We start from the raw sequence: 23257 nt of genomic DNA on the forward strand, positions 1-23257 counted from the left end.
ATCAAAAATGTTGATGAAAGTGAGAGTTAATTGAGATATTATTAGGTGTGGTAGGGTGTATTTCTCATTAAATAAAAGACCGATATGACAATCTATTATTGAATGTGTAAAATAGGAGTTTTACACCCCGTCCCTACCAAATTCGAACTCTTAATAATTTGAATATTATTCATGGGGATAATTAAACCCCCACTCACATAAGGGTGAATCCCCGTGATGAAAAATACCACCTTCACTCATGTCGATAATTGAAATAAAACACGGCAACTAAGAACTCAATCTCCAATCTAAATCCCAATTGAGTTAAATTTGAGTGGTACCATTAAGAAAGTGACACTAGAAGAAAAGAACAAACAATCACAACTAAATGTATGAATGTAGGTATATATATATATATATATATATATATATATATATAGAGAGAGAGAGAGAGAGAGAGAGAGAGAGAGAGAGAGAGAGAGAGAGAGAGAGAGAGAGAGAGAGAGAGAGAGAGAGAGGAAACAAAAAAAAAACTAAGAACTCATGTTGATAATTGAAATAAAACAAGGCAATTAAGAACTCAATCTCCAATCTAAATCCGGATTGAGTTAAATTTGAGTGGTACCATTAAGAAAGTGACACTAGAAGAAAAGAACAAATAATCACAACTAAATATATGAATGCCGGTGACACACACACACACACACATATATATATATATATATATATATAGAGAGAGAGAGAGAGAGAGAGAGAGAACTAACACTAGAAGAAAAGAACAAACTATCACAACTGAATATATGAATGTAGATGACTGACATCCATCTGTCTCTCCTAATTCTCACTCTCTCTCCCTCTCTCTAGATTTTTTTTTCAATTGAAAAAACAACCTTGAACATTTATAAACCTTTTTTCATTTGGGTGAAATTATAAATATTTGTTTTAGAATTGACTCTATGCAATTAATTTTAAGAAAGAAAAAGTGGGAAAATTTGGATTTAAGTATCACAATAGTAATTCTACAATTTATGCGGGAATCATAATTCTTGTGTTCATAGGTATTGATATGTTCACGGGAATTGTAATTCTTGATAATTTGGTCAAACAAACAATTATATTTTTACAAATTCTCAAAAATTAACAATTCAAGTTTTAAATTAGAGCAAAATGAACACACCATTAGAGAAATCTCCTCCAATCAATAGATAGCATTTTTTTTTTGCTGGGATTATATAGCATTTTCAAATGACTATCACATGTTTTAACCACATGACTTATCAAATCATTTAAACAAATCATATAACTAGTAAATATTTCATATGATTAAAACACGCGTAAATTAGGGATAGTCAAAATTCCTACTTGATTACATCAAAAATGAAAGGATTCTACAAAAACTCATGCCACCATTTTTGTAAATTCCTGCTATTTTCCATTTATGCCGCTAAGCTAAAAAGGGGCTCTCACAAAAAAGAAGTAGTATACTTCTTTAACTTAGGAAGAACATTAAAAAGCCATTTATCTAACACAAACTCACCCCACCATATCCGACTGATAAATTACAAGTACTATCCTGGGCTCCTAGCACTGGTTGTAGTGAAGCCTTCAGGCCCATCTGGCAAGGAGTGACATACAACCTGAACCCAGCAAAAGTGAAAGATGAGCCCCAAGCTGGAGCCTCAAATTGCTTTGCATTCGAGGGTTCATGAAATCAGCTGCAAGAAGGTCGACCAAAGCCATGTAGATTAAGATCCCAGCTGAGGCAGAGTTGAACAGACCTTCCACAATCAATGCTGTTGGGCTATTCTCCTTGTAGATATTTGATATTCCCATGCCAATTGTTATTCCAAATGGAGTTGTGAGAGAGAAAAAAAGTATCATAATTGCAATGGCTCGAGACTTGAATTTTGCCTGCACAAAATATTGAAATCAAGCACCGACCAGATAGGAATCAAGTGTGCCCATCCATTGATAATGATAGTTCGATTCAATGCTCTATCTATTCCCTTAGTCAATTCTTCTATCCCTTCTAAATATTACTTTATACTTTTTCATAGCCACCAAATGCCATTTAGGACAGATAAGCATTATCCGTCTTATAATTTTAACATATGTGAATCCTATATAGTCGATAATTATAAGAAATATATCATGAAAGAGATTATGTATAATGTATATCAAATACACAATAAATTTTCTACAACAGGATGGTCCATGAATTTGTGGATTCTACTTACAATTAAGGGAGTGTTTTGCATTGAGTTAATTGTGTTAGGACTGCTAAGTGTTTTAAGGCTTCAAAAGCTCTTTACTAAGGGGAAAAAGCAAATTTAAAAATTAAAAAAAAAAAAAAAATCCGTTTGACAAAATTTTAGTAGAGCTTGTTTTGAAAAGTTTAAGTTTAAAGAACATTTTTTAAGTATATAAGATTGTAGTAAGAAGAAAAGTTTAAATTATAGAACTTTTGTAGAAATTATAAAAAAGTTAGCATTTGTAAGATATAGTTTTAAAAAGTGTTAAAGATGTTTATGCCTATTTAATAACCAAATTGAAAAAGAACTCATAAAAGTAAGAAATGATTATAAAAGTATTCCTAAATATCCTGATATTATCTTATAAATTTACGAAATTTCATACTTAAATCCAAAAAAATTAATTATTGACCAATGCTTATTAATATGTGTTGCATGCCACCACGTGTTATCTCACTTTAGGATGGTCTACGGATGTGTGGATCCTACTTTACTATAAAACATGTTTCATGCAATAAGTGCACTAAATAATTCAAAATATTACTTAAAAGAAATTATGTAGATTTCCGTTAGCTTAATTTTATAAAGATGTTATGCCTATTTGATAACCAATTTTTTTTTTTTTTTATGGGATTTGATAACCAAATTGATAAAGTACTCATAAAAGTGAGAAATGATATATAAGTATTACTACTAAATATCCCAATATCATCTTGTAAATACTAAATTTCATAATCTAAATAATTTAATTATTGACCCACTAACATTTGTGTTGCATACACCATGTGTTATCTCACCTCAAGATGGTCCACGGATGTGTGGATCCCACTTTACTGGGAAACATGTCATATGCAAGAAGTGCAGACTTCTATGTTATAGTGTACCAATAATTGTTTCTCAAAAAAAAAAAAAAAATACCAATAATTGTAGGACTACAATTTACAATGTTTACCGCATAATTTCTCAAAGTTATACTATGGGACTGATTATAAGTGGGAGAAAAAAAATAATTAGTTGATGTAAAGATGATAGAAAACTAATTATAATCTACTCATATAATAATTGTGAAAAATAGTGCCGCAAATGTTCTGATCATTTAAAAAATGTGCCATATTTTGTTAGACAGTGAGGTTTCATCATCCTTCACTCAAAAAAAATTGAAGTTCCATTATCCTGTCCTTTCCAAGGGACCCCATTGTTGTGATAATCCAAAGGCCCAAGCACAAACTACTAAAAGATCAACATTGACCGCAATGACTGACTTTGGATATCATATCACTTCACTTTATTTGAAAGTGAAATGACGGGGCACTAGTATTAGTACATTTTGTGCCTAATGAATAAAAAAATAAAAAAATAAAGGACTTTAGAAGATTTCAACATTGACGGCAATGACTGCCTTTGTGAATTTCATTGAAGTAGACTTGCGTTTGTGATTGAATCATATGATGCTTTAGAAGAAAAAAAAAAAAAAAAACAGTACGGAGTATAATATAGTCGAATATAATTTGGACCATTATGGAGGGTATGTATTAGACCGATAATACACCCTGCAACGGGTATATGTTACTTGCGTCTCACAATGGGTATAACTTCTCGTATTAGACAGTCTAATAAATACGTCCACATCATTGCAAGATGTTGTAATGTGTCCTATCATATGGGTGAAGGCTATCCCCTACATTTATTTATAAAAAATAAAATAACAAGGCTATCTCCTCTAGCTTTTGTTAACACGTGTATAACATGTGTCATTTTGTTAAGGCTTTAAACGGGTCTCACTTATATTAGAGATAACAAAAAGCTAATAAACTAGTATTATTTAAATTGAAAATAACGTTACTCTATTAAAAGCTAATCACAATTGTCATCGTGTTTTAAGGAGACTTCATACGAGTTTCACTTATATGATAGAGTAAAAGATGCTAATAAATAAATATTATTTAAATTGAAAATGGCTGAACTCCTTAATTATTAAAAGCCAATTGATTAACATGAGACAAATCTCTTATTTTTGGAAATTCTCATAATATCCCTAATTTGAAATTATCTACACATATTGTAATTTTTTATTTTCTTTTTGAGAACCAATAGAATTAGATAAATACTCTAAAAAATTAATGCTAGCGAAAAGCAAATTTTTTCACTAAACTTTAAAGTTGTCCTATTCAATTTGATCTCTTTAATAAATTATTTATCCTAGTAAATATTATTATTAATAGTTGTGCTATTTCAAGATTTTAAAAAAAAAAAATTATGGACGAAAGCGTGCCTATCTTTTTCTTTTTATTTGGAATGGAGAGAGTCATTTTATGAATTAGATTAATTTTAAATGATATGATATTATGTACAACGTTAAATAAAATGATAAAATCACATATTTTAGTTTTAGTTTTTCTCCTTTCTATTTAGATCATGTTCACCTTTTTCTTTTTAAAATTTGATTTTTCTCTCTTTGTCTTGGTTGGTAGGTGCAGTGTTGCAACTACACAGATAAGGATATATATATTCATATTGTGTCAAATACAAGAAATAAAAATAATACCTGAGAGATGCATCCACCAAGACCCAAACCTTCAAAAAATTGATGGAAAGTCAATGCTGCTACAAGGGGCTTGATTGTTTTTGGGCTTTCAGAAGCACCAAGAGAGATGCCAATAATTACGGAATGCACCACAATTCCCAACTCCAAAACCTATACACAAAATTTTGTCCAAACCTTTTTAAGTTTTAAAGAATTACTATATATTCTTCGAACCTTTTATCAAAAAAGAAAAAGAAAAAAAGAAATACTATATATTATAATCCTACTTTCCTTTGCTAAGGAAACTCCATTACATATTTACATTTTTTTTTTTTGGGTAAGACACATTTACAGTTTCGAAAGGTTTTGAAGAGGTGCAAATGTACAATTCAAACTTGTCTCATTCATAAAGATTAAAAACATTGAAAACAACAAGACTTTAGAAAGCATGAGATTTTTCTTAATAAAGTAATAAACACAAGGAAAAAAAAAAAAAACAGTTATATAGCATTTTGGAATTGGCTCAAGATTTATTATTTTTAAGAAACATAGGAAACAAAGGTCTGGCAAAACACCAGAGTAAATAGGAAACACATGATATATTTTTTACTAAAAAGAATCTAAATCAACTATATTTTGAAGTTTATGTCTAACTAATTTTTTTACTCTAACTTTAGTTAACTCAATTGCTAAAATCTAGACTTTCTCCTAAAATAAATATATTTTTTTAATTTATTAAAATGATAGTAAAGAATAATTATTATCGAACAACGGTACAAGTCCAACAAATCCTATATATCTAAAAAAATTTTTTTTTTCAAACCTATTTCTCTTTTCAAGTTCACATGATTTTTATTTGTAGGTTTAAAATATCATACTTGTTCAAAGAATGAGGAGGGGAACACATAAAAATACAAGAGAACAAGAAACAGAGGAAGCAGGGGACACAAAGAGTGTGTACTCAATTATCAAAACACACCCAAAAAAGTTGAATCCAATTAAGAAAATTGGAACAAAAAGAAAAAAGAAGAAGAAGAAGACCCATTTAGTACCTGAGATATAACTCGGTATCTAAGAAGAACCTCGGACCCCAAATCCTCAACAACAAATGCAGACCCATGAGCATGACCATGAGTCTTATGTGTGTGTACATGTACATGACCCTCATGCTCACCTTGCTGCTCTTCGTCCCCACTAAGAGGTCTACCTTTAACGAAGTGTGATCTTTTATAGTAATTAGTTGCAAAAGTATCTATCATCAGGGTACCAATAGCAGAGAGCATAGCAACAAAGCCAGTGAATGGGAAATTGCCCCAAGGTTTTTGGCCAAGACAAGGACTTGTTAAGCTCTCAAAAGCGTCTGGTAATATGTGGATAAACCCAGTTGCAAGAATCACACCAGCTGCAAAGGCTTTGATTATGAAGAAGATGTTGTTTTCAGGGTTTAGAGTTGGGATTTTTTTGCCTATGATTGGGAGTGACACGCCAAGTCCACTTGCTATTAGGATTGTACTTATTGCTACTAGCTTGAACTTTAGAGCTTTGGTTTTGTTTCTTTCTTCGGGTTGGGTTTCACAGCTACATTCTGCAAAGGCCAAAAGAGGAAGAGCAAGAAGAAGGAAGTAAAACAAGATGAGCTTGCTCATGGTTTGAGAGAGAGAGAGAGAGAGTTTACGAGTGTTTTGTAGAGTATGTGGGGTTGTGAGTTGGGCTCGAGAGGCTTTGCATTCAAATATGTTTGAGTGAGACCGTGAGAGAGTCAAATGAATGAGGTAAGTAAAAGTGAGGCGAAACTACATTCTTCATCATTGAAGTATATTCCATGAGCGTAATTGGTTCTTTTAAGTTTAAGTGAGTACTATTAGTTCTCAAGTTTAAAAATAAAACTTTCTTTCCTCTTTTTATGTGTATGTGTTAAAAATATTTAGTATTTTTAAAAGGAAAAATTATAGGTTAATCTTACATTGAAAAATGAGTGTGAGTTAAAAAGGTCTAAAGTCTATGCTGTGTATCCAAGAGTTAGGTCATTTTTCTTTAAAAAACCTTTTCCCCTCTCTCCATGTGTGTGTTAAAAATATTTAGTATTCTAAAAAAGAAAAGTTTTTAAAAAAAGCAATATTATTCTATTTCTTAATTGCTGTCAGTATATTATTTACTTGGTTAATAAAATACTGACTTGGCATTTTTTTAATAAAAAAATTATAAAAATTTTTTTCAAGTAAAAAAATCATTAATAATAAAAAAGAAAAGTTAACGAATGCTTTAAGGACATTAGTTTAGAATATATATATATATATATATATTTAAAAAAAAAGTATGAAAAAAGAAAAAAAAAAAAAGTAACCAACTCTTTACAGCTTTTTATATTTTCTATGATATTTAAAATAATTTTTTTTTAAAATTATTTATTAACAAATTGCTTGAGGGTAACGATTAACGGAACCCATACTAAAATACTTGACCCGGCATATCAAACCCTTTAATACATAATATAACTCGGTTGCAGTCTTTCAGAGAGGGTACACATGAAACGAAAAGAGAGTTACAATTAATCGGTGAATATGACGTGGCATGTAAGCAAAAAGGTTATTAAGCCAAAATGGCGACATTATGAGTAAATTGAGAAATGGCAACATGGAATTGCATGATGCAAGTTTGGAATTGAGTAGGGATTGACAAGTGTGTGGTAATTATGCCTATATGACAACATTATGAGTTAACTGAAGTTACTGAACTGATATAATTGAACTTACCAGCAAAAAGGTTCTTAGTTAAATTCTTTTTGCCGTGTAAAAGGGAATCAAATAATTGATGGGATAATGTTATGTACACAATAATTTCATAACAAATTTTAGATGGTAAAATTTTTAACGATGAGTAAAAAATGTGATATTAGTAATGTGCTATATTATAATTAGTATTAGCTTGCCATGGATAAAAAAAAAAATGATGTTAGTAGTGTGCTATATTATAATTAATATTAACTTGTCATTTTAGATTTGGTGTGAAATTATTATGAAAATATTACGAGCCTAATATTATTATAATTTAAAAGTATAATAAATTGAAAATTTTATCCAAAATGACAACACCTAACCAATCTTACAAATCTGTTGAGAATCCCTAGTTGTTTATAAAAATTTGGGTTTTAAGCATTGGGATTAGCGTTTGGGAGTAGTTGTTTTTATACATACAAAATGATACAATCAGCTTAAATTTACACTTATAAATCAATAATTTATTTATTTATTTTTAACATGTCCACACAAGTTAAAAGAAAGGGTAAAGTTTGTAATACACACAATTTTACACACGTCAATATATCCAAGAAGAAAATATTTAAGTCAATTAAGTTGTGCAGCGTTACCGTGGGGATTTTGACTCTAGGGACCCAGCTATGGTCCAGTGTGGAATCATTGGCTTTTTAGAAAAGAAACAAAGGGTTATGCAGACATTGGTAAGTTTAAGAAAGTTAAGGACTGAAGAATATTTAAGCTTCTTGGAGGTCTTAGGAGTAAACTTTATAATTCTTTTTAAAATATCTAATACATCAATAATTTCCACAACTCGACTTGACAAGTTAGGAGTGGTAGAGTAAAAGTAACCGTTCGAAACTCTACCATTAATAGGTGAGTTATGACAAAAATGGTGTAAATTATTGTGATTCATACTTATTAAATTATTTTTTTACAAAAGGTTACCGACATGCATATAAATTAAATGATGTCATTTATTTTTTAAGATGAAAAAGAAAAAGAATAAAAGCGATTTTTTTGGTAGAATAAGAGAGATCGATTGATATATAAGTAATAAGTGGAGTAATAATAATTAATGGCCTTATAACTTAGGGGATATTAAGTATATCTTTTTGTTGGAATTGAGAACGTAATTCTATGTATATTGGATGATGGAAATTCTATAAAGAGGAGGCGTATGTGTAGAGACTAGAGAGGCAAGAGCGACAACAATACTTTTTTTTTTAGGGAAAAAGAGAGACAACAATACAATGACAACACAGCCACGGACAACATATAATAATAATAATACAATAGCACTTTTAGTGATACTAGTTTAGATGGCGTGCGCAAAACACGCGCTACTGTTTGATTGCGAAATTAAGATAAAGATTATATTTGAAGAATTATGAAACTTTATACTAAAAAATAAATGTATATATAGTATATAATGTTAATCTCATTCATATAAAATTTTTTATAACACTCAAACTTAGAGTAACTAATTAATATATGAAATATCAATTTTTCTACTATAGTTTCTTAGAGCTTATTTTTCTGAAGGCAACATATCTTAAATAAATTATATTTCGAAGTTTATGGCTAACTAAATTCTCTCTCCTTGGTTTATTTAACTTTAGCTAACTCATTGGTAAAATCTTGAATTTCCTTTAGAGAAAAACTTTTTAATGTCTTGAAATTATAATAAAGAACAATTATATTTTTGTAAACCAATTTCTCTTTTCATTTTTACTTGATTTTTTTTCTTTGTAGGCATAAAAATTATACTTGTTCAAAGAATGGGAAGGGGAACACATTAAAAAGAGAGAGAGAGAGAGAGAGAGAAGCAGAAGAAGAAGAAGTAGAAGAAGTCAACAACAACAACAAGAAACAGAGGAGGCAAGGGACACAAAGAGAGTGTATTCAATTATCAACAAGCACCCAACAAACTTGAATCCAAGTAAGAAAAAATTGGAATAAAAAAAGGAAAAAAACCCTTAAGGACTCATTATTACCTGAGATATTACACGATGTCTAAGAAGATCCTCGGACCCCGAATCATCAGCAACAAATGCAGAGCCGTGAGCATGTCCATGAGTTTTATGTGTGTGGACATGTACATGACCCTCATGCTCGCCTTGCTGCTCTTCGTCCCCACTAAGAGGTCTAGCTTTAACGAAGTGTGATCTTTTATAGTAACCAGTTGCAAAAGTATCTATCATCAGGGTACCAATAGCTGAGAGCATAGCAACAAAGCCAGTGAATGGGAAATCACCCCAAGGTTTTTGGCCAAGACAAGGACTTGTTAAGCTCTCAAAAGCGTCTGGTAATATGTGGATAAACCCAGTTGCGAGAATCACACCAGCTGCAAAGGCTTTGATCATGAAGAAGATGTTGTTTTCAGGGTTCAAAGTTGGGATTTTTTTGCCTACGATTGGGAGTGACACACCAAGTCCACTTGCTATTAGGATTGTACATATTGCTACTAGCTTGAACTTAAGAGCTTTGGTTTTGTTTCTTTCTTCGGGTTGGGTTTCACAGCTACATTCAGCAAAGGCCGAAAGAGGAAGAACAAGAAGAAGTAAGTAAAACAAGATGAGCTTGCTCATGGTTTCAAAGAGAGAGAGAGAGAGAGAGAGAGGGAGTAAAAGAGTGTGTTTTGTTGAGTATGTAGGGTTGTGAGTTGTGATTAATGAGAGGTCTTGCATTCAAATATATACATTTAGGAGTTCGAGAGAGAGAGAGAGAGAGAGTCAAATGAATGAATGAAGTAGGTAAAAAGTTAAGGAGTGAGAAATGAGGACATGAAATTCCTTGAAGAATGTTTTGAGTTGTCGAGGGATTGACAAGTGTGTGGTGATTAAGCAAAAATGACGACATTATGAGTTAATTAGCTCATAATTGCACTTTTGGTTTTTTTGACTGAAAGTTGATAATTCATAATGGAACTTACCAAAAAGGTTATTAGGTAAATTCCATTTGCCGGGTAAAAGACTAAAAGGTAATCAGTGAAAGGTGTATTTTTCCTTTCTAAAATGACATCACGAATGGTTGAGAATACATACCTGTCTCAAAAAATTTGGAATTAGACATTGGTAGTGTTTTTTTTTTTTTTTTTTTAAATAATATTTAATCTGTAAAAATATATTTTAAAAAATACATAACATTAAATTTATACCTGTAATCATTAAATTATTTATAAGTAATTATTTTCCTAAAAAAATGTCTTGCAACTTATAATTATATGTTTATTTATTTTTAATATGATTTATATTAACATGTGCCTTTAGGGCAATTGTTAAGAAAGCATTTTTAAAAAGTTTTTATATTATTTTTATGAAAAATTGAAAATAATTGTTAAAACATTAATTACTTTTTCTCTTTTTTCATATAAACTTTTCTAAAATGGTTCACTAACAAATATCCTCTAACATTCATTAACATTTCCCTCTTAATATAACCTGACACACATAATAAAAAATAATTTGAAATCTATTAAGTGTGCGTTTGAGATTGCTTAAAAAAAGCCAATTTTTTATTTTTATTTTTTTTATTACTATTCAACTTATTTATGAGTCCAATTGTACTTTTTAATACTATTTATAGACCTCACTATACTATTTCAAGTACCTTTTAACTTAAACTTTGCAATTTTACAACATTGACTTGACTCTGGGCCCAATTATGGGCTAGGGTGGCACCAATGGAATCATTGGCTTGATAGAATAGAAATTAGGCGTGTGGCGGAGAAATTAGGCTAGCTTTATAATGCCTTCACATACGAAGGTTAATGGATTTGCTCAAAAAAAAGAAGGTTAATGGCATGCGTGGGAATGATGTCATCTAAAAGTTAAAAAAAGGAAAATGAATAAAAATAAAGGATTGATCGGTATATAATAATATGTGGAATAATTATAATTAAATAACTTAGTTGGATTAAGTGTTTCTTTTTGTTGGCAAATAATCTCATAATTCAATTAATTGATATCTCTTTATGTTTTTTATGAAGATATTCAAAATTCAAATATTTTATTCTCCAACTATCGAATTATGGTAAACAAAATGTATTTCTTTTATTGCAACTGAGAATCTCTCTCTATGTGTGTGTATATATATATATATATATATATATATATATATATATAATTCTCTATATATATTGAATGATGGAAATACTTTACAAATTAAGGATGTTGTAATATTGTTGTAACTTGTATATATAAATAAAGAGACCAGAGAGACAACTGCAATACAATGACAACATAACAATAGTACACTAACACTGCAATGAAAAAAGTTTAAGATCCAGTATGCCATAGACATAAGATTAAGTGTGGTTGCTAATGATATGTGATTAGTAACCAATAATCTTATAGCCTATTTTTATAAATATTTTGCATTATTTTCAGAAAAGGTATATTTTGCATTACCATAAACAGCGAATATTCTTCCTGGCATTCCATAATTTCCATTGACTATCATGTTAGGTTTATCCAACAAGCTTTATTCAGCTAGACGACGGGTCAATCACATGGCTTAGTTCATAATCATTTCACAAGAAAATGGAAAATAATTCGCACTTAATTAGTCATTTTATGTTTGTATGAGTCGTACAACAATTCCATAAGAATCTGTGTACTAACCCTCTTGGTAAATTTTTAGGATAAATTTCACAAACCATAATGATTCAGTTTTGATTTAAACCACACCCCCCCCAAAAAAAAAAAAAAAACACTAATTCATAATTGAACATTTGTTTTATTTCACATTAACTTTTCTAGATTTAGTTTATAACTAATTTGTGGGAATATTTACATGAAAATACCTTTAATATTATTTTTGGTGAAAAATATATATGAAAATGTCTAAATTTATAAAAGCTTGTTTTAGAAGAAATATACGTTTAAAAACCAAAATTAAAAATTTATTTTCTATGAGAACATATATTTCAAATTTGAACTTTTTTCTGCACAAAAAATGTTATCAAATTGAAAATAAGTAAACTTGGTTATATTATTTCTTATTCTCCAAGTTTTATGACATCACTAATACCCTTATTCAATTGATCACTAATATCATTTCTTATTCTACTTCTTGCTCATAAAACACCTTACAAATCCCATGAATCGACGCTATGATATCGATAGATTGAATTTGGGACCTTTGAAATTTGGATTTACATCATGCCATAAACAAATGAGCTCATCACTAGGTATCTTGTGAGCGGTGGAGTCACGAACACCCTTTTAATGTTGAGGATAAAATAACTGAAAAGAAAAGGAAAAGAAAAAAGCTCTCGGAATTGAAAATGTTTAAGCCCAATACTCTTCCCACTTTTATTAGTTTAAGCCCAGATACCGTGCGTAAAATGGCCTAGCTTATCCTCCATTCAAATTGAATATTACAGGGTGTTTATTTCTACGACCAACAGATTATTATTATTATTATTATTATTATTATTTTTTAAGGGATATTTTTGTGGGCCAAAAAAAAAAAAAAAAAAAAATTCATCTCAAAATTTTTTTTTTTTTGGGTTACCCTACAGGGGAAAAAACACATCAAGAAAATGAATAAAATATTCAATAACAATTTATATGTATCTAGTCTTAAATACTAGCAAAAAAAAAGAAGAAAAAAATCACATTTTCAATTAAAATTATAATTTTTTGAGGAAGCCAAGAAGAGAGTTATTCTTAGCCATTTACAAACCAAAATAACAAACAATATGGCACACAATCACTTTGACATTCCTTTTTTTTTTTTTAAATAAAAAATTCCTTTATTTTTTAACTCATTGCTTATGCAAGCCTCATAAATAAAATAAAAAACTCATTTTTTAAAGCAATCTTGGTGCTTTCTTTGGACAAGAAGAAGAGGATAAGTGCTGACTCCAACAGGAAATATAGAACTTCCGTCCATTGTGACATGTCCACTTTATTTGATGCATATACAACATGGAAGGTCCAAATTTTTGTACTCTTAATAATTCCCTTGCTTTTGGTTCTTGGACACGATTCAACAATTTTTGCAATAATTTTTTGGTATCTTTTCTCTCCCATACAATTCTGACTGGGAACATTTTCTTGTGTTAGTGATCGGCAAAGAGCCATTTATTACAAAAAAAAGTATTTTATACTTGGAAAAAATAATTGAAACCCTTAACCTTAAGTTCTAGTTAACTTAACTAGTAAAATTTATGATGATTGAATAAGAGATCTGGACTTCAATCTATGCCTACACCAAAAACCGATTGGTATCTTGATCTAATAATTAATAAAGAGTTATTATCAGGAGTGGACGTCATAAGTTAAAATTCTCTAAAAAAAAAGAAAAAAAATTATTTTAATGGAGTAAGGTACAGGTAATTATTTACTATTATATATTATTTCAAATCTTATAAAAAGAATTTTCCATTTTTATTAAAATGTTTCAATTTTAAATTATTTTATATGATGATTTTTTTTTTTCTTCAGAAGAAAATAAATTTGAAAAGACTGCAGGCTTCTAGATTTTCAGTCTCAACCGATCGAATCTGAAAAGGTAAATATTTCATACACTTAAAAATTAAAAATGACCCATTCTGTATTACAGCTAGTCATCTACGAATCTATCTTCTGTATTTCTTTTAGAGCAAAAAAATCATTACCACTCGCAGTTGCTCTGAAAATGGAGCATCGGGTGTTGCTGTTTTTCTTTAGTTTAATGAGGAAAAGGGCCTACGAATAGGGGAACAAAAAAGTCCTAAGAGAATATGACGTGAAAGCAATAATTTAACTGGTTGAAAACTTGCATGGTTAAAAATCAAAGTTGAAAATATCACTACATTATTGGTTGGTTGCGGCTCTTAGACATTAAAAAAAAAAAAATGTGATTTTATCAAGATAGAAATATCATATTGAGGGATTTCCGACTTTTTGTCAGTCACCTAAAAAATTTGTAATATGAGTGGTTTTATGTTAATAAGTCAAAGGAGGAATCATTGGGATGGTTAGTCTAACGGTTATGGGCTGACTCTCTTAAGAGTTTGAGAAGTGGAAGTTTCAGGTTTAAATCTTGTAATGGAAAGCGTTATGACTCATTTGGATTTTTTACTCCAACAAGGGCTCAACAAGTAAAATGTCACAATTATACCGAAGTGGAAGAAGTTAAAGGACGATCCCTAATGTTTATATTTTAATTTCCTCTCGTATCAAATGTTATGTCATATGCAGTATTGGTTTTTTTGGGTGCAAATTGAATTCAGATGCATCAAGAAAATTATTTCAATTTGTTTTTGCTTCTCCACACTGTCCACTATGTAAAGAAAAGTAACAATAGCATCCCTAAATATTTTCCAATTACTTAAAAGTATTTTCAAGTAATAAATAAAATCTCATAAATCATCATAGAATAACTATTCATTTTCGAATAGTCACTCATTTAGACATTTGTTTAGCTATAATTTGGTACATAAATAATAATTTCTAAGTAAAAGTTATTTAGCTAAGAGTTATGTAACTTAACTGACATTATTTCATGTTTCTAACAAAAATGTACAGAGTTTAAATCCTTTCTAACAATGAATTATAAAAACAAGTAAAAATTATTACTAAGGAGCTGTTTTATGTACTTAAGCTCTCTCTCTCTCTCTCTCTCTCTCTCTCTCTCTCTCTCTCTCTCTCTCTCTCTCTCAAAAGACCTATAGTAAGCGAATTGGCTTATCACTAAAGTGGCATAAGATCCTTCAATTCGCTTTAAGTGTCACTTGTGCATAAGTGTCCTTCAATTCGCAAAAATGTTCCCCTTTTTATTTTATTTTTTTATGAATTGTAGGTTTAAAGGATCTGGCATAAGCTCCTTCAATTCGTATAAGTGTCACTTGTACCTTTTCTATGAATGGTTGGTTTATAGGATTGAAGATGGGTTTGATATTTCTTTGGAGTGCAAGCATGGTAGAATGAATTGACTAAAAAGAATCGTAGTTAGGCTTCGGTTCTTTGGGCTATATAATAGCTATTCCCCCAAACAAAAGAATTTTTGTTTTTATTCCAAGTACTCTCTCTCACATTACATTTCTAATTTCCCCATACTCCAGGACCAATAGTTTAGCATCTGGACCAATAGTTTAGCATCTGTCTCATCACTAAAGTGGTAGCTTCTTCAACTCGGCATAAGGATAAGTTGTTACTTCCTGGACTATGATCATTGAATTGTTGGTTTATAGGACTGAAGATGGGCTTGGAATTTCTTTGGAGAGGTAAAGGGTGGGTGTGATATAGTGTTTGTTGCAAAATTAATGTTTGAAATGACTGAAAAGAATTGTATCTGGGCATTGAGTCTTTGGGCTTGGTGTGGTTAGACTTTGCGGACTTTGGGTATTTAGATTTTGAGTGTGCGGAGTGTTTGGGCTTTGTGTGTATTTTGAGTGTGTGAACATGAGGATATTTAAAAAGGATTGGGCTCTTATCTTGATTTTGATTTTGAATTTCTTTCAACAAAAGTAATTCCAATCAATAGACCTAGCAAAATTGGATATTGGATTCGGACTGGTAACTTTGCATGAATCTAATGAAAAATACTCAACTCGGACCTGAGATTTTTGTCTCGGAGTAAAAACGAGCCGATCAGCTACCCAACTTTTTTTTCTTTGTCGAGTTGGGTCAACCTATCTGACCCAACATTTTTTAAAATATGTTTTTTTAATATAATGATATCTTCAGTCACACTCTAAATACAACAACAATCCTTGATTGTTGTACCAAAAATATATCCCTAGGGAAAAACTCTATGTCTCACGGGTAAAGAGTCTTTTTGTCTTCTTTACTCGCACACAATTTTTCTTTCTTTGGTGCATTCACCGCATCACACTTAGGCTGCTCTTCCTTTTCTGTTTCACTGTAGGCGGTACTCTTCAGTTCACTCTTAGGCTGCGTTTGTTTTGGCTGAAAAGGATTTCAGGAAATCATTTTACACTAGCCTATGTGTTTGGTAAGTATAGAAAATTGGGTCAAACGGAAATCAATTTTCACGTTAACTGTAAAATAACCCTCCCAAGCCGGAAATGAATTTCAGTTTTTATTTTACCTTCAAATGATTTCTAGCACTCACAGACAAAGAGAGAGAGAGAAGGAGAGAGCAAGAAGAGAGAGCACACCCCTCCGCCCAACCAAGCTCCAGCTAGCCCAGATTGTGCCGCCCCCACCGCCCAGATCACGCACCGGCCAAGCTTTTTTTTTTTCCTCTCTTCTTCCTTAACTCATCTTCTACCTCTTGCTCAACATCGCTGATCTGGCCGTCATTGACCACCAGCCCACTCCTCACAGACATCACACACTTGAAGATCTCAACCCACCCCTCCCTCATCACCAATCCACAAATACCCAAGACCCACCTCTCCAACGCACTGGCCAATCTGGCCGCCACCGACTACCAGTCCACTCCACTCCACCCCCAAACCCACCCGATCTAGCCGCCGCTGCCTCCATCCATTATGATCCTCTCTTTCCCTCAATCTCTCACTCTTTCTTCCTCCTCTCACCGAGTTTGTGAATAAAAGATGTTTTTATTTTGATTTTTGGTTGTGTTAAGTGTATATTTTGAATTTTTTTGTTATAAAATTTGTTTGGGAGTTGAGAAAATGGCTAAGAAAATGTGAAAAATTTGTAGGAAAATAGCATTTTCAGAATGTTACCAAACATCGGAATATGTTTTCTGGACTATTTTCCATTGTAGAACCAAACACCCGGATTTCATTTTTCTTATGAGAATTCACTTTCCCCTGTATTCATTTTACACTTGGAATTCAATTTACATTGAACCAAACGCAGCCTTAATATACCTTTTTTTTTTCCTTCTACCATGCGACACACGTCACAAAACATATATCTTTATATGCATCAGTTAATAACCCTAGCCGCCTCCTACTTCTCTTAGGAAAATAAGGACTCCAAATCACATGTACACGGCTCACTTGGCCACTAAAGTGGGCAGGACCCACAACAAGTTTTTCATTTTTCATTAATTTGTCACACTTTGTTTCCAAATTTATGTGCACTTTTGCTATTTTTATTATTATTATTAATTTAAATTTGGCTCAGTGAAGAGTTTGGTAACTTAACTGATATTTTTTTGTTTTTTTAATAGAGATATTCAAAGTTTAAATATGTGGTTAATATATCCTCTTGCTGTCTAGATCAACACACCATCTCACTGAGCTCCTCTTCAAAACGCAAGGCTGCTGAGGAAGGGATTGTAGATACTCCCCAACCAGTGGTCAAGAAATATTATTGTTTTTCCTTTGTAGATGAGGGGATTACTCCCGCTAATGCAATATCGTTGGAGGCTGATCTGCATTTGAAATACTATCAATTTTAGTATCGAATAGTTAAAAACAAAGGTGGTTACGAAAATTTTCAAATTAATAGACTATGTGTATCACAATAATCCATCATCCCATCTTGTGGTTTTAGTGTGTAGATTATGCAGCCTGAGTATGCAGATTAAGGTGTGTGTTATTAACATCAATATCTCTCAGTGAAACAGAAATTTTCTCGACAGATGATCAGATTAGTGCATTGTAAAAGTAGTTTGCTTAACAACATTGTGGCTTTAACAACATTGTTTTATTAAGATTCCAACAGTGTGATCACATTTCTTAAATTAAAATCAACCGCAAAATATAGGCGAAAAAGGTTAGACAAGAAAAATCCAAAGAGAACTTTCACTTTTTCTTGGAAGAACTACCCTGTGACGGATTCACCTGAATTCAATACAGAAAACAAAAAAGAAAGCAATGCGCAGAGACTTTGCGTAATAATTAAAGAGAGATCATGCTAAATCAGAGCATTTGCAGCAGTGTAATTATATTACTATATTGCTAAATTTTAGCTATACTGCTGCTCAAATGATGCTCCAGCAGTGGAGCTAAATCCATTTTTTTTTAGCTCCATTGCTATAATGCACATCTATAGATAGATGTGCACTGTTCCTTAGAGCTAAAAAAAAAAAAATTTATTTTATTATCCGGCTTCTATTATTTTATTCCACCGGCTTCCACTTGCTCATTTCTTTTTCATTCTTTTATTTGTGCCTCTCTCTCATTCACTCTCATCTCATCTCTGAGACTCTGAAGCTCATCTCTCTCAATTCACTCTCTCAACTCCGGTCCGGTCTGTCCCTTCACTCTCTCAACTCCGGTCCCTCAGACCCACGCCGCCGAAGCCCAACGTCATCGAAGCTCAACTTTGGTCTCTCAACTCCCACCGAAGCCCAACGTCATCGAAGCTCAACTCCGGTCCCTCAGACCCACGCTACCGAAGCCCAACGTCACCGAAGCTCAACTCCGATCCCTTAGACCCACGCCGTTGAAGCCCAACATCACCGAAGCTCAACTCCGGTCTCTCAACTCCCACTGAAGCTCAACTCCGGTCCCTTGATGTTGGGTAGCTGGATTTGGGTTTGGTGGGTTCGATTTGTGATTTATGGCTGTGGGTTTGTTTTGTCGTGTGCTGCGGGTTTGTTTTGTGGTGCTGTGTTGGTGGTGGTTGTGTAGTGTTTTGTGGTGCTGTGGGTTTATTTGTTTTTTGTCTTTTGTTTTTTTCCTGCTGTGGTGGTGGTGGTGGTTGTGGGTGTGGCTGATGGTAGAGTGGTTGTGGTTGGTGCTGTGATGTTTTTTTAGGTAGTGGGATATATTATTTTATTATAGTGGTTATATTATTTTATTGTGATGTTTATATTATTTTATTATGTTGAAAGCTAAAATAGATCCACTGCTGCGGCATGTGTGTAGGTAAAATAGATAAAATAACTTTTGGTGGAGCTAAAAAGCTAAATTTTTAGCTCCACTACTGTGGATGCTCTAAAAGTAGTATTAAATTACTATTCATGAAGGTACCTCCATAGAGATAGAATTTTTTCCTTATCTAGTATCTGATTGCCTTTTCCCAGGCAGCTGATTAGTGTCTTTGGATGGGAGGGCCCAGGATTTGAAACGTAGGGCGGTGGGTACTGCATGGGGTAGGTAATTAGGTGTCAGTGCCACTTTCCCTTGAGACAAACCATGTGCTCCAAGGACTGAGATTAGGTGCAATAATTAGGGTATTGCACCTGATGCAATTGGTGTAGATGGTTGAGATTTAAAGTTGCAAAAAGCAACTTTAAATCTCAACCATTAAATATAAAAAATGAGGAAACTTTACATGAATCTAATGAAAAATACTCAACTCAGACCTGACATTTTTGTCTCGGAGTAAAAACGGGTTGATTAGTGACCTAACTTTTTTTCTTTGTTGAGTTGGGTCAACCTATCTGACCCAACATGTTTTTTTTTTATTTTATTTTTTTTTTTAATATAATGAAATCTTCTGTCACACTCTAAATACAACAACAATCCGTGATTGTTGTACCCAAAATATATCCCTAGAGAAAAACTCTAAAATTAATCTTTTCTTATATGTCTCATGGGTAAAGAAAATCTTTTTGTCTTCTTTACTCGCACACAATTTTTCTTTCTTTAGTGCATTCACCGCATCACACTTAGGCTGCTCTTCCTTTTCTATTTCACTGTAGGCGGTACTCTTCAGTTCACTCTTTGATAAGGGTAATGTTGTAATATTGATAAACTCGTTCATATTAGGCAAAGGCGACGGTCCTAATGAACTCATCGACCTTACTTGTGCGTTCATAAACAAGCAACAAGTATAAAGTCGACGGTTCCACCTCAAAACTGATGGCTACACCTTGAGGTCAACAAACATCTGAACGAGACAACTAGAATATGTAGACAGGATAAGAAGTTGACGGAAGGAAGCTGAAGGGGATAAGCAAACCTTAGACGAGTCTAACATGGCCTTACTTGGCCTCCACACATGAGTATATAAGGAAATATCTTGTGCCCCACGATTAACCCTAATCAAGGGGAGTCCTACAAGGAAAGGATTCCGCAAGATATGCAAATTAAAGAGAATCTCTCCCACAAGGAAAGATCTTCTAAGTCAAGGAACAGATGTCAACCCTATGCTACTATAAAAATTCCAAAACTCTCACAAACCAAGATATGCATAATTGACCATAGCTTTGGCACCCTAAAGTTGTGAAAAATTCTCTAACTTGACCTTCAGATGGTATTTGGCCGGTACCACATCGGTACTCTCTTGAGGTTTTCTTTTTTTGTGTTGCGCAGGTATTGTCTTGAGCACGACTGTGTGACTCACTGACGATTTTCAACATTATCACTCTTAATTGTACCATTTTTTTTCCTTCTACCATGCGACACACGTCACAAAACATATATCTTTATATGCATTAGTTAATAACCCTGGCCGCCTCCTACTTCTCTTAGGAAAATGAGTACTCCAAATCACATGGCTCACTTGGCCACTAAAGTGAGCATGACCCACAACAAGTTTTTCATTAATTTGTCACACTTCGTTACAAAATTTATCTGCACTTTTATTATTTTATTATTATTAATAATTTAAATTTGGCTCAGTGAAGAGTTTGGTAATTTAACTGACAATTTTTGTTGTTTTTAATAGAGATATTCAAAGTTTAAATCCGTGGTTAATATATCCTCTTGCTGTCTAGATCAACACACCATCTCACTGAGCTCCTCTTCAAAACGCAAGGCTGCTGAGGAAGGGATTGTAGATATTCCCCAACCATTTGTCAAGAAATATTATTGTTTTTCCTTTGTAGATGAGGGGATTACTCCCGCGAATGCAATATCGTTGGAGGCTGATCTGCATTTGAAATACTGTCAATTTTAGTATCGAATAGTTAAAAACAAAGGTGGTTACAAAAATTTTCAAATTAATAGACTGTGTATCACAAGGATCCATCATCCCATCTTGTGGTTTTAGTGTGTAGATTATGCAGCCTGAGTATGCAAAGGTGTGTGTTATTAACATCAATATGTCTCAGTGAAACAGAAATTTTCACGACAGATTATCAGATTAGTGCATTGTAAAAGTAGTTTGCTTAACAACATTGTGGCTTTAATAACATTGTTTTATTAAGATTCCAACAGTGTGATCACATTTCTTATATTAAAATCAACCACAAAATATAGGCGAAAAAGGTTAGAGTTTAGACAAGAAAAATCCAAAGAGAACTTTCACTTTTTCTTGGAAGAACTACCCTGTGACGTATTCACCTGAATTCAATACAGAAAACAAAAAAGAAAGCAATGCGCAGAGACTTTGCGTAATAATTAAAGAGAGATCGTGCTAAATAATAGTATTAAATTACTATTCATGAAGGTACCTCCATAGAAAATAGAATTCTGTCCTTGTGAAGCCCAATTAGGCCGTAGACCCTCATATGTGTGGCGAAGTCTAATGGCTGCAAAGGATATTGTGGTGAATGGAGCTAGATGGGTTGTAGGTAACGGTGAGAATGTGAAGATTTGGGAGGATAGATGGATCCCTACCCCGGATTCTTTCTTGGTGGTTAGCCCTAAAGTCCCTCTTGAATCCGATCGGGTTGCATGCCTCATTGACAAAGAGTCAAGATCTTGGGACATTGATAAGGTGAGGAGAGTCTTCTTGCCTCATGAAGCAGATGTGATTCTGGGAATGACAGTGAGCTCTCGGCCTGTTGAAGATTCTGTGATATGGGCTTGGACTAAAAACGGCAAATTCTCGGTGAAAAGTGCTTATAAGGTAGCTCAAAAGTGGCTAAAAACCCAAAACCACAAAGCGGATAAGGGAAGTACTTCAGACAACACGCGGATGTGTGCGTTATGGAGACTGGTTTGGAGTCTAAACTGTCCAAACAAGCTGAAACAGTTCATGTGGCGCTCATGTAGGAATATTCTTCCAACAAAACATAGATTAAAATCAAGGGGTGTTGATATTGAGGTGGGGTGTGACTATTGTGGGCTATGTGAATCTGTTGAACATGTCCTATGGGGATGTAAATTTGCTGCTGATGTTTGGGGAGAATCAAGACTCAAGTTACCTCTCTTGCCTTACCCAACGGATGAGTTTTTGGAGGTTGTGTGGGAGGTTAGAAACAGAAAGCCTGAGATTGATTGGGAGCTGTTTGTGGCCACAGCTTGGGGTTTATGGAATCAAAGGAATACGGTCAAATTTGGGGGACAACGCAAATCTGCTCACAGACTTTGCCGTGATATGGAGGAATATGTGAAGGAGTTTCGGCATGAGAATCCCCCCCCCCCCCATGTAAGTCTTCTAGACCAGCTACTCCCTCTTGGAAACCGCCAAAACAGGGCTGGTATAAAGCTAATGTGGACGGGGCTGTTTGTAAGGAGAGGGGCTGCTGTGGTATCGGTGTAGTGATTAGGAATGCAGAAGGGCAGCTGATGGGGGCGATGAGCAAAAGGCTGGCGCTTCCTCTTAAGGCTTTGGAAACTGAAGCTATGGCAATGCAGGTGGGGATTCAATTTGCGTGGGATCTGGGGTTGAAGGATGTTGTGTTTGAGAGCGACTCATTGACAGTAATCTCAGCCCTCTTAAGCGATACCTCCCCACCTTGGTCGATTCAAAAGGTGACTGAAGGAATCAAGCAAGACCTCAAGTGTTTCAACACTTGGGCTGCAGTCCATGTTCGTCGTAGTGGGAACGTGGCTGCCCATCTCATGGCAAAAAATGCTATTTTAGTTGTAGATAGTCTTGTATGGGTCGAGGATATCCCACCCGTTATAGATATGCAGGTCTCAAAAGATGTATCAAACATTAATGTTGTTTCTTTCTAATGAAAATTCCAGAGGTTTCTAATCAAAAAAAAAAAAAAAAAAAAAGAATTCTGTCCTTGTCTGGTATCTGATT

The 23257-nt window shown here is 33.1% G+C and overlaps 1 protein-coding gene across 2 annotated transcripts; it reads right to left on the bottom strand.

Moving 5' to 3' along the window:
* Positions 1–1279: 1279 nt before the first annotated feature.
* LOC126706051 (zinc transporter 1-like) lies at positions 1280–10187 on the bottom strand. Of its 2 annotated transcripts, none has more exons than XM_050405310.1 (3): positions 9506–10187; positions 4777–4926; positions 1280–1890 (listed from the first exon to the last, which is right to left on the bottom strand). In XM_050405310.1, exons 1-3 carry the CDS (start codon positions 10097–10099, stop codon positions 1585–1587), a joined length of 1050 nt encoding a protein of 349 aa, XP_050261267.1. In that variant the 5' UTR covers positions 10100–10187; the 3' UTR covers positions 1280–1584. The 2 variants fall into 2 exon arrangements, with proteins under 2 accessions (XP_050261267.1, XP_050261268.1); XM_050405311.1 differs by lacking the exon at positions 9506–10187 and adding an exon at positions 5808–6823.
* Between the last annotated feature and the right edge of the window lie 13070 nt (positions 10188–23257).

Source organism: Quercus robur, chromosome 11, assembly GCF_932294415.1.
Source record: "Quercus robur chromosome 11, dhQueRobu3.1, whole genome shotgun sequence".
In the NCBI taxonomy this organism is placed as follows: domain Eukaryota; kingdom Viridiplantae; phylum Streptophyta; class Magnoliopsida; order Fagales; family Fagaceae; genus Quercus; species Quercus robur.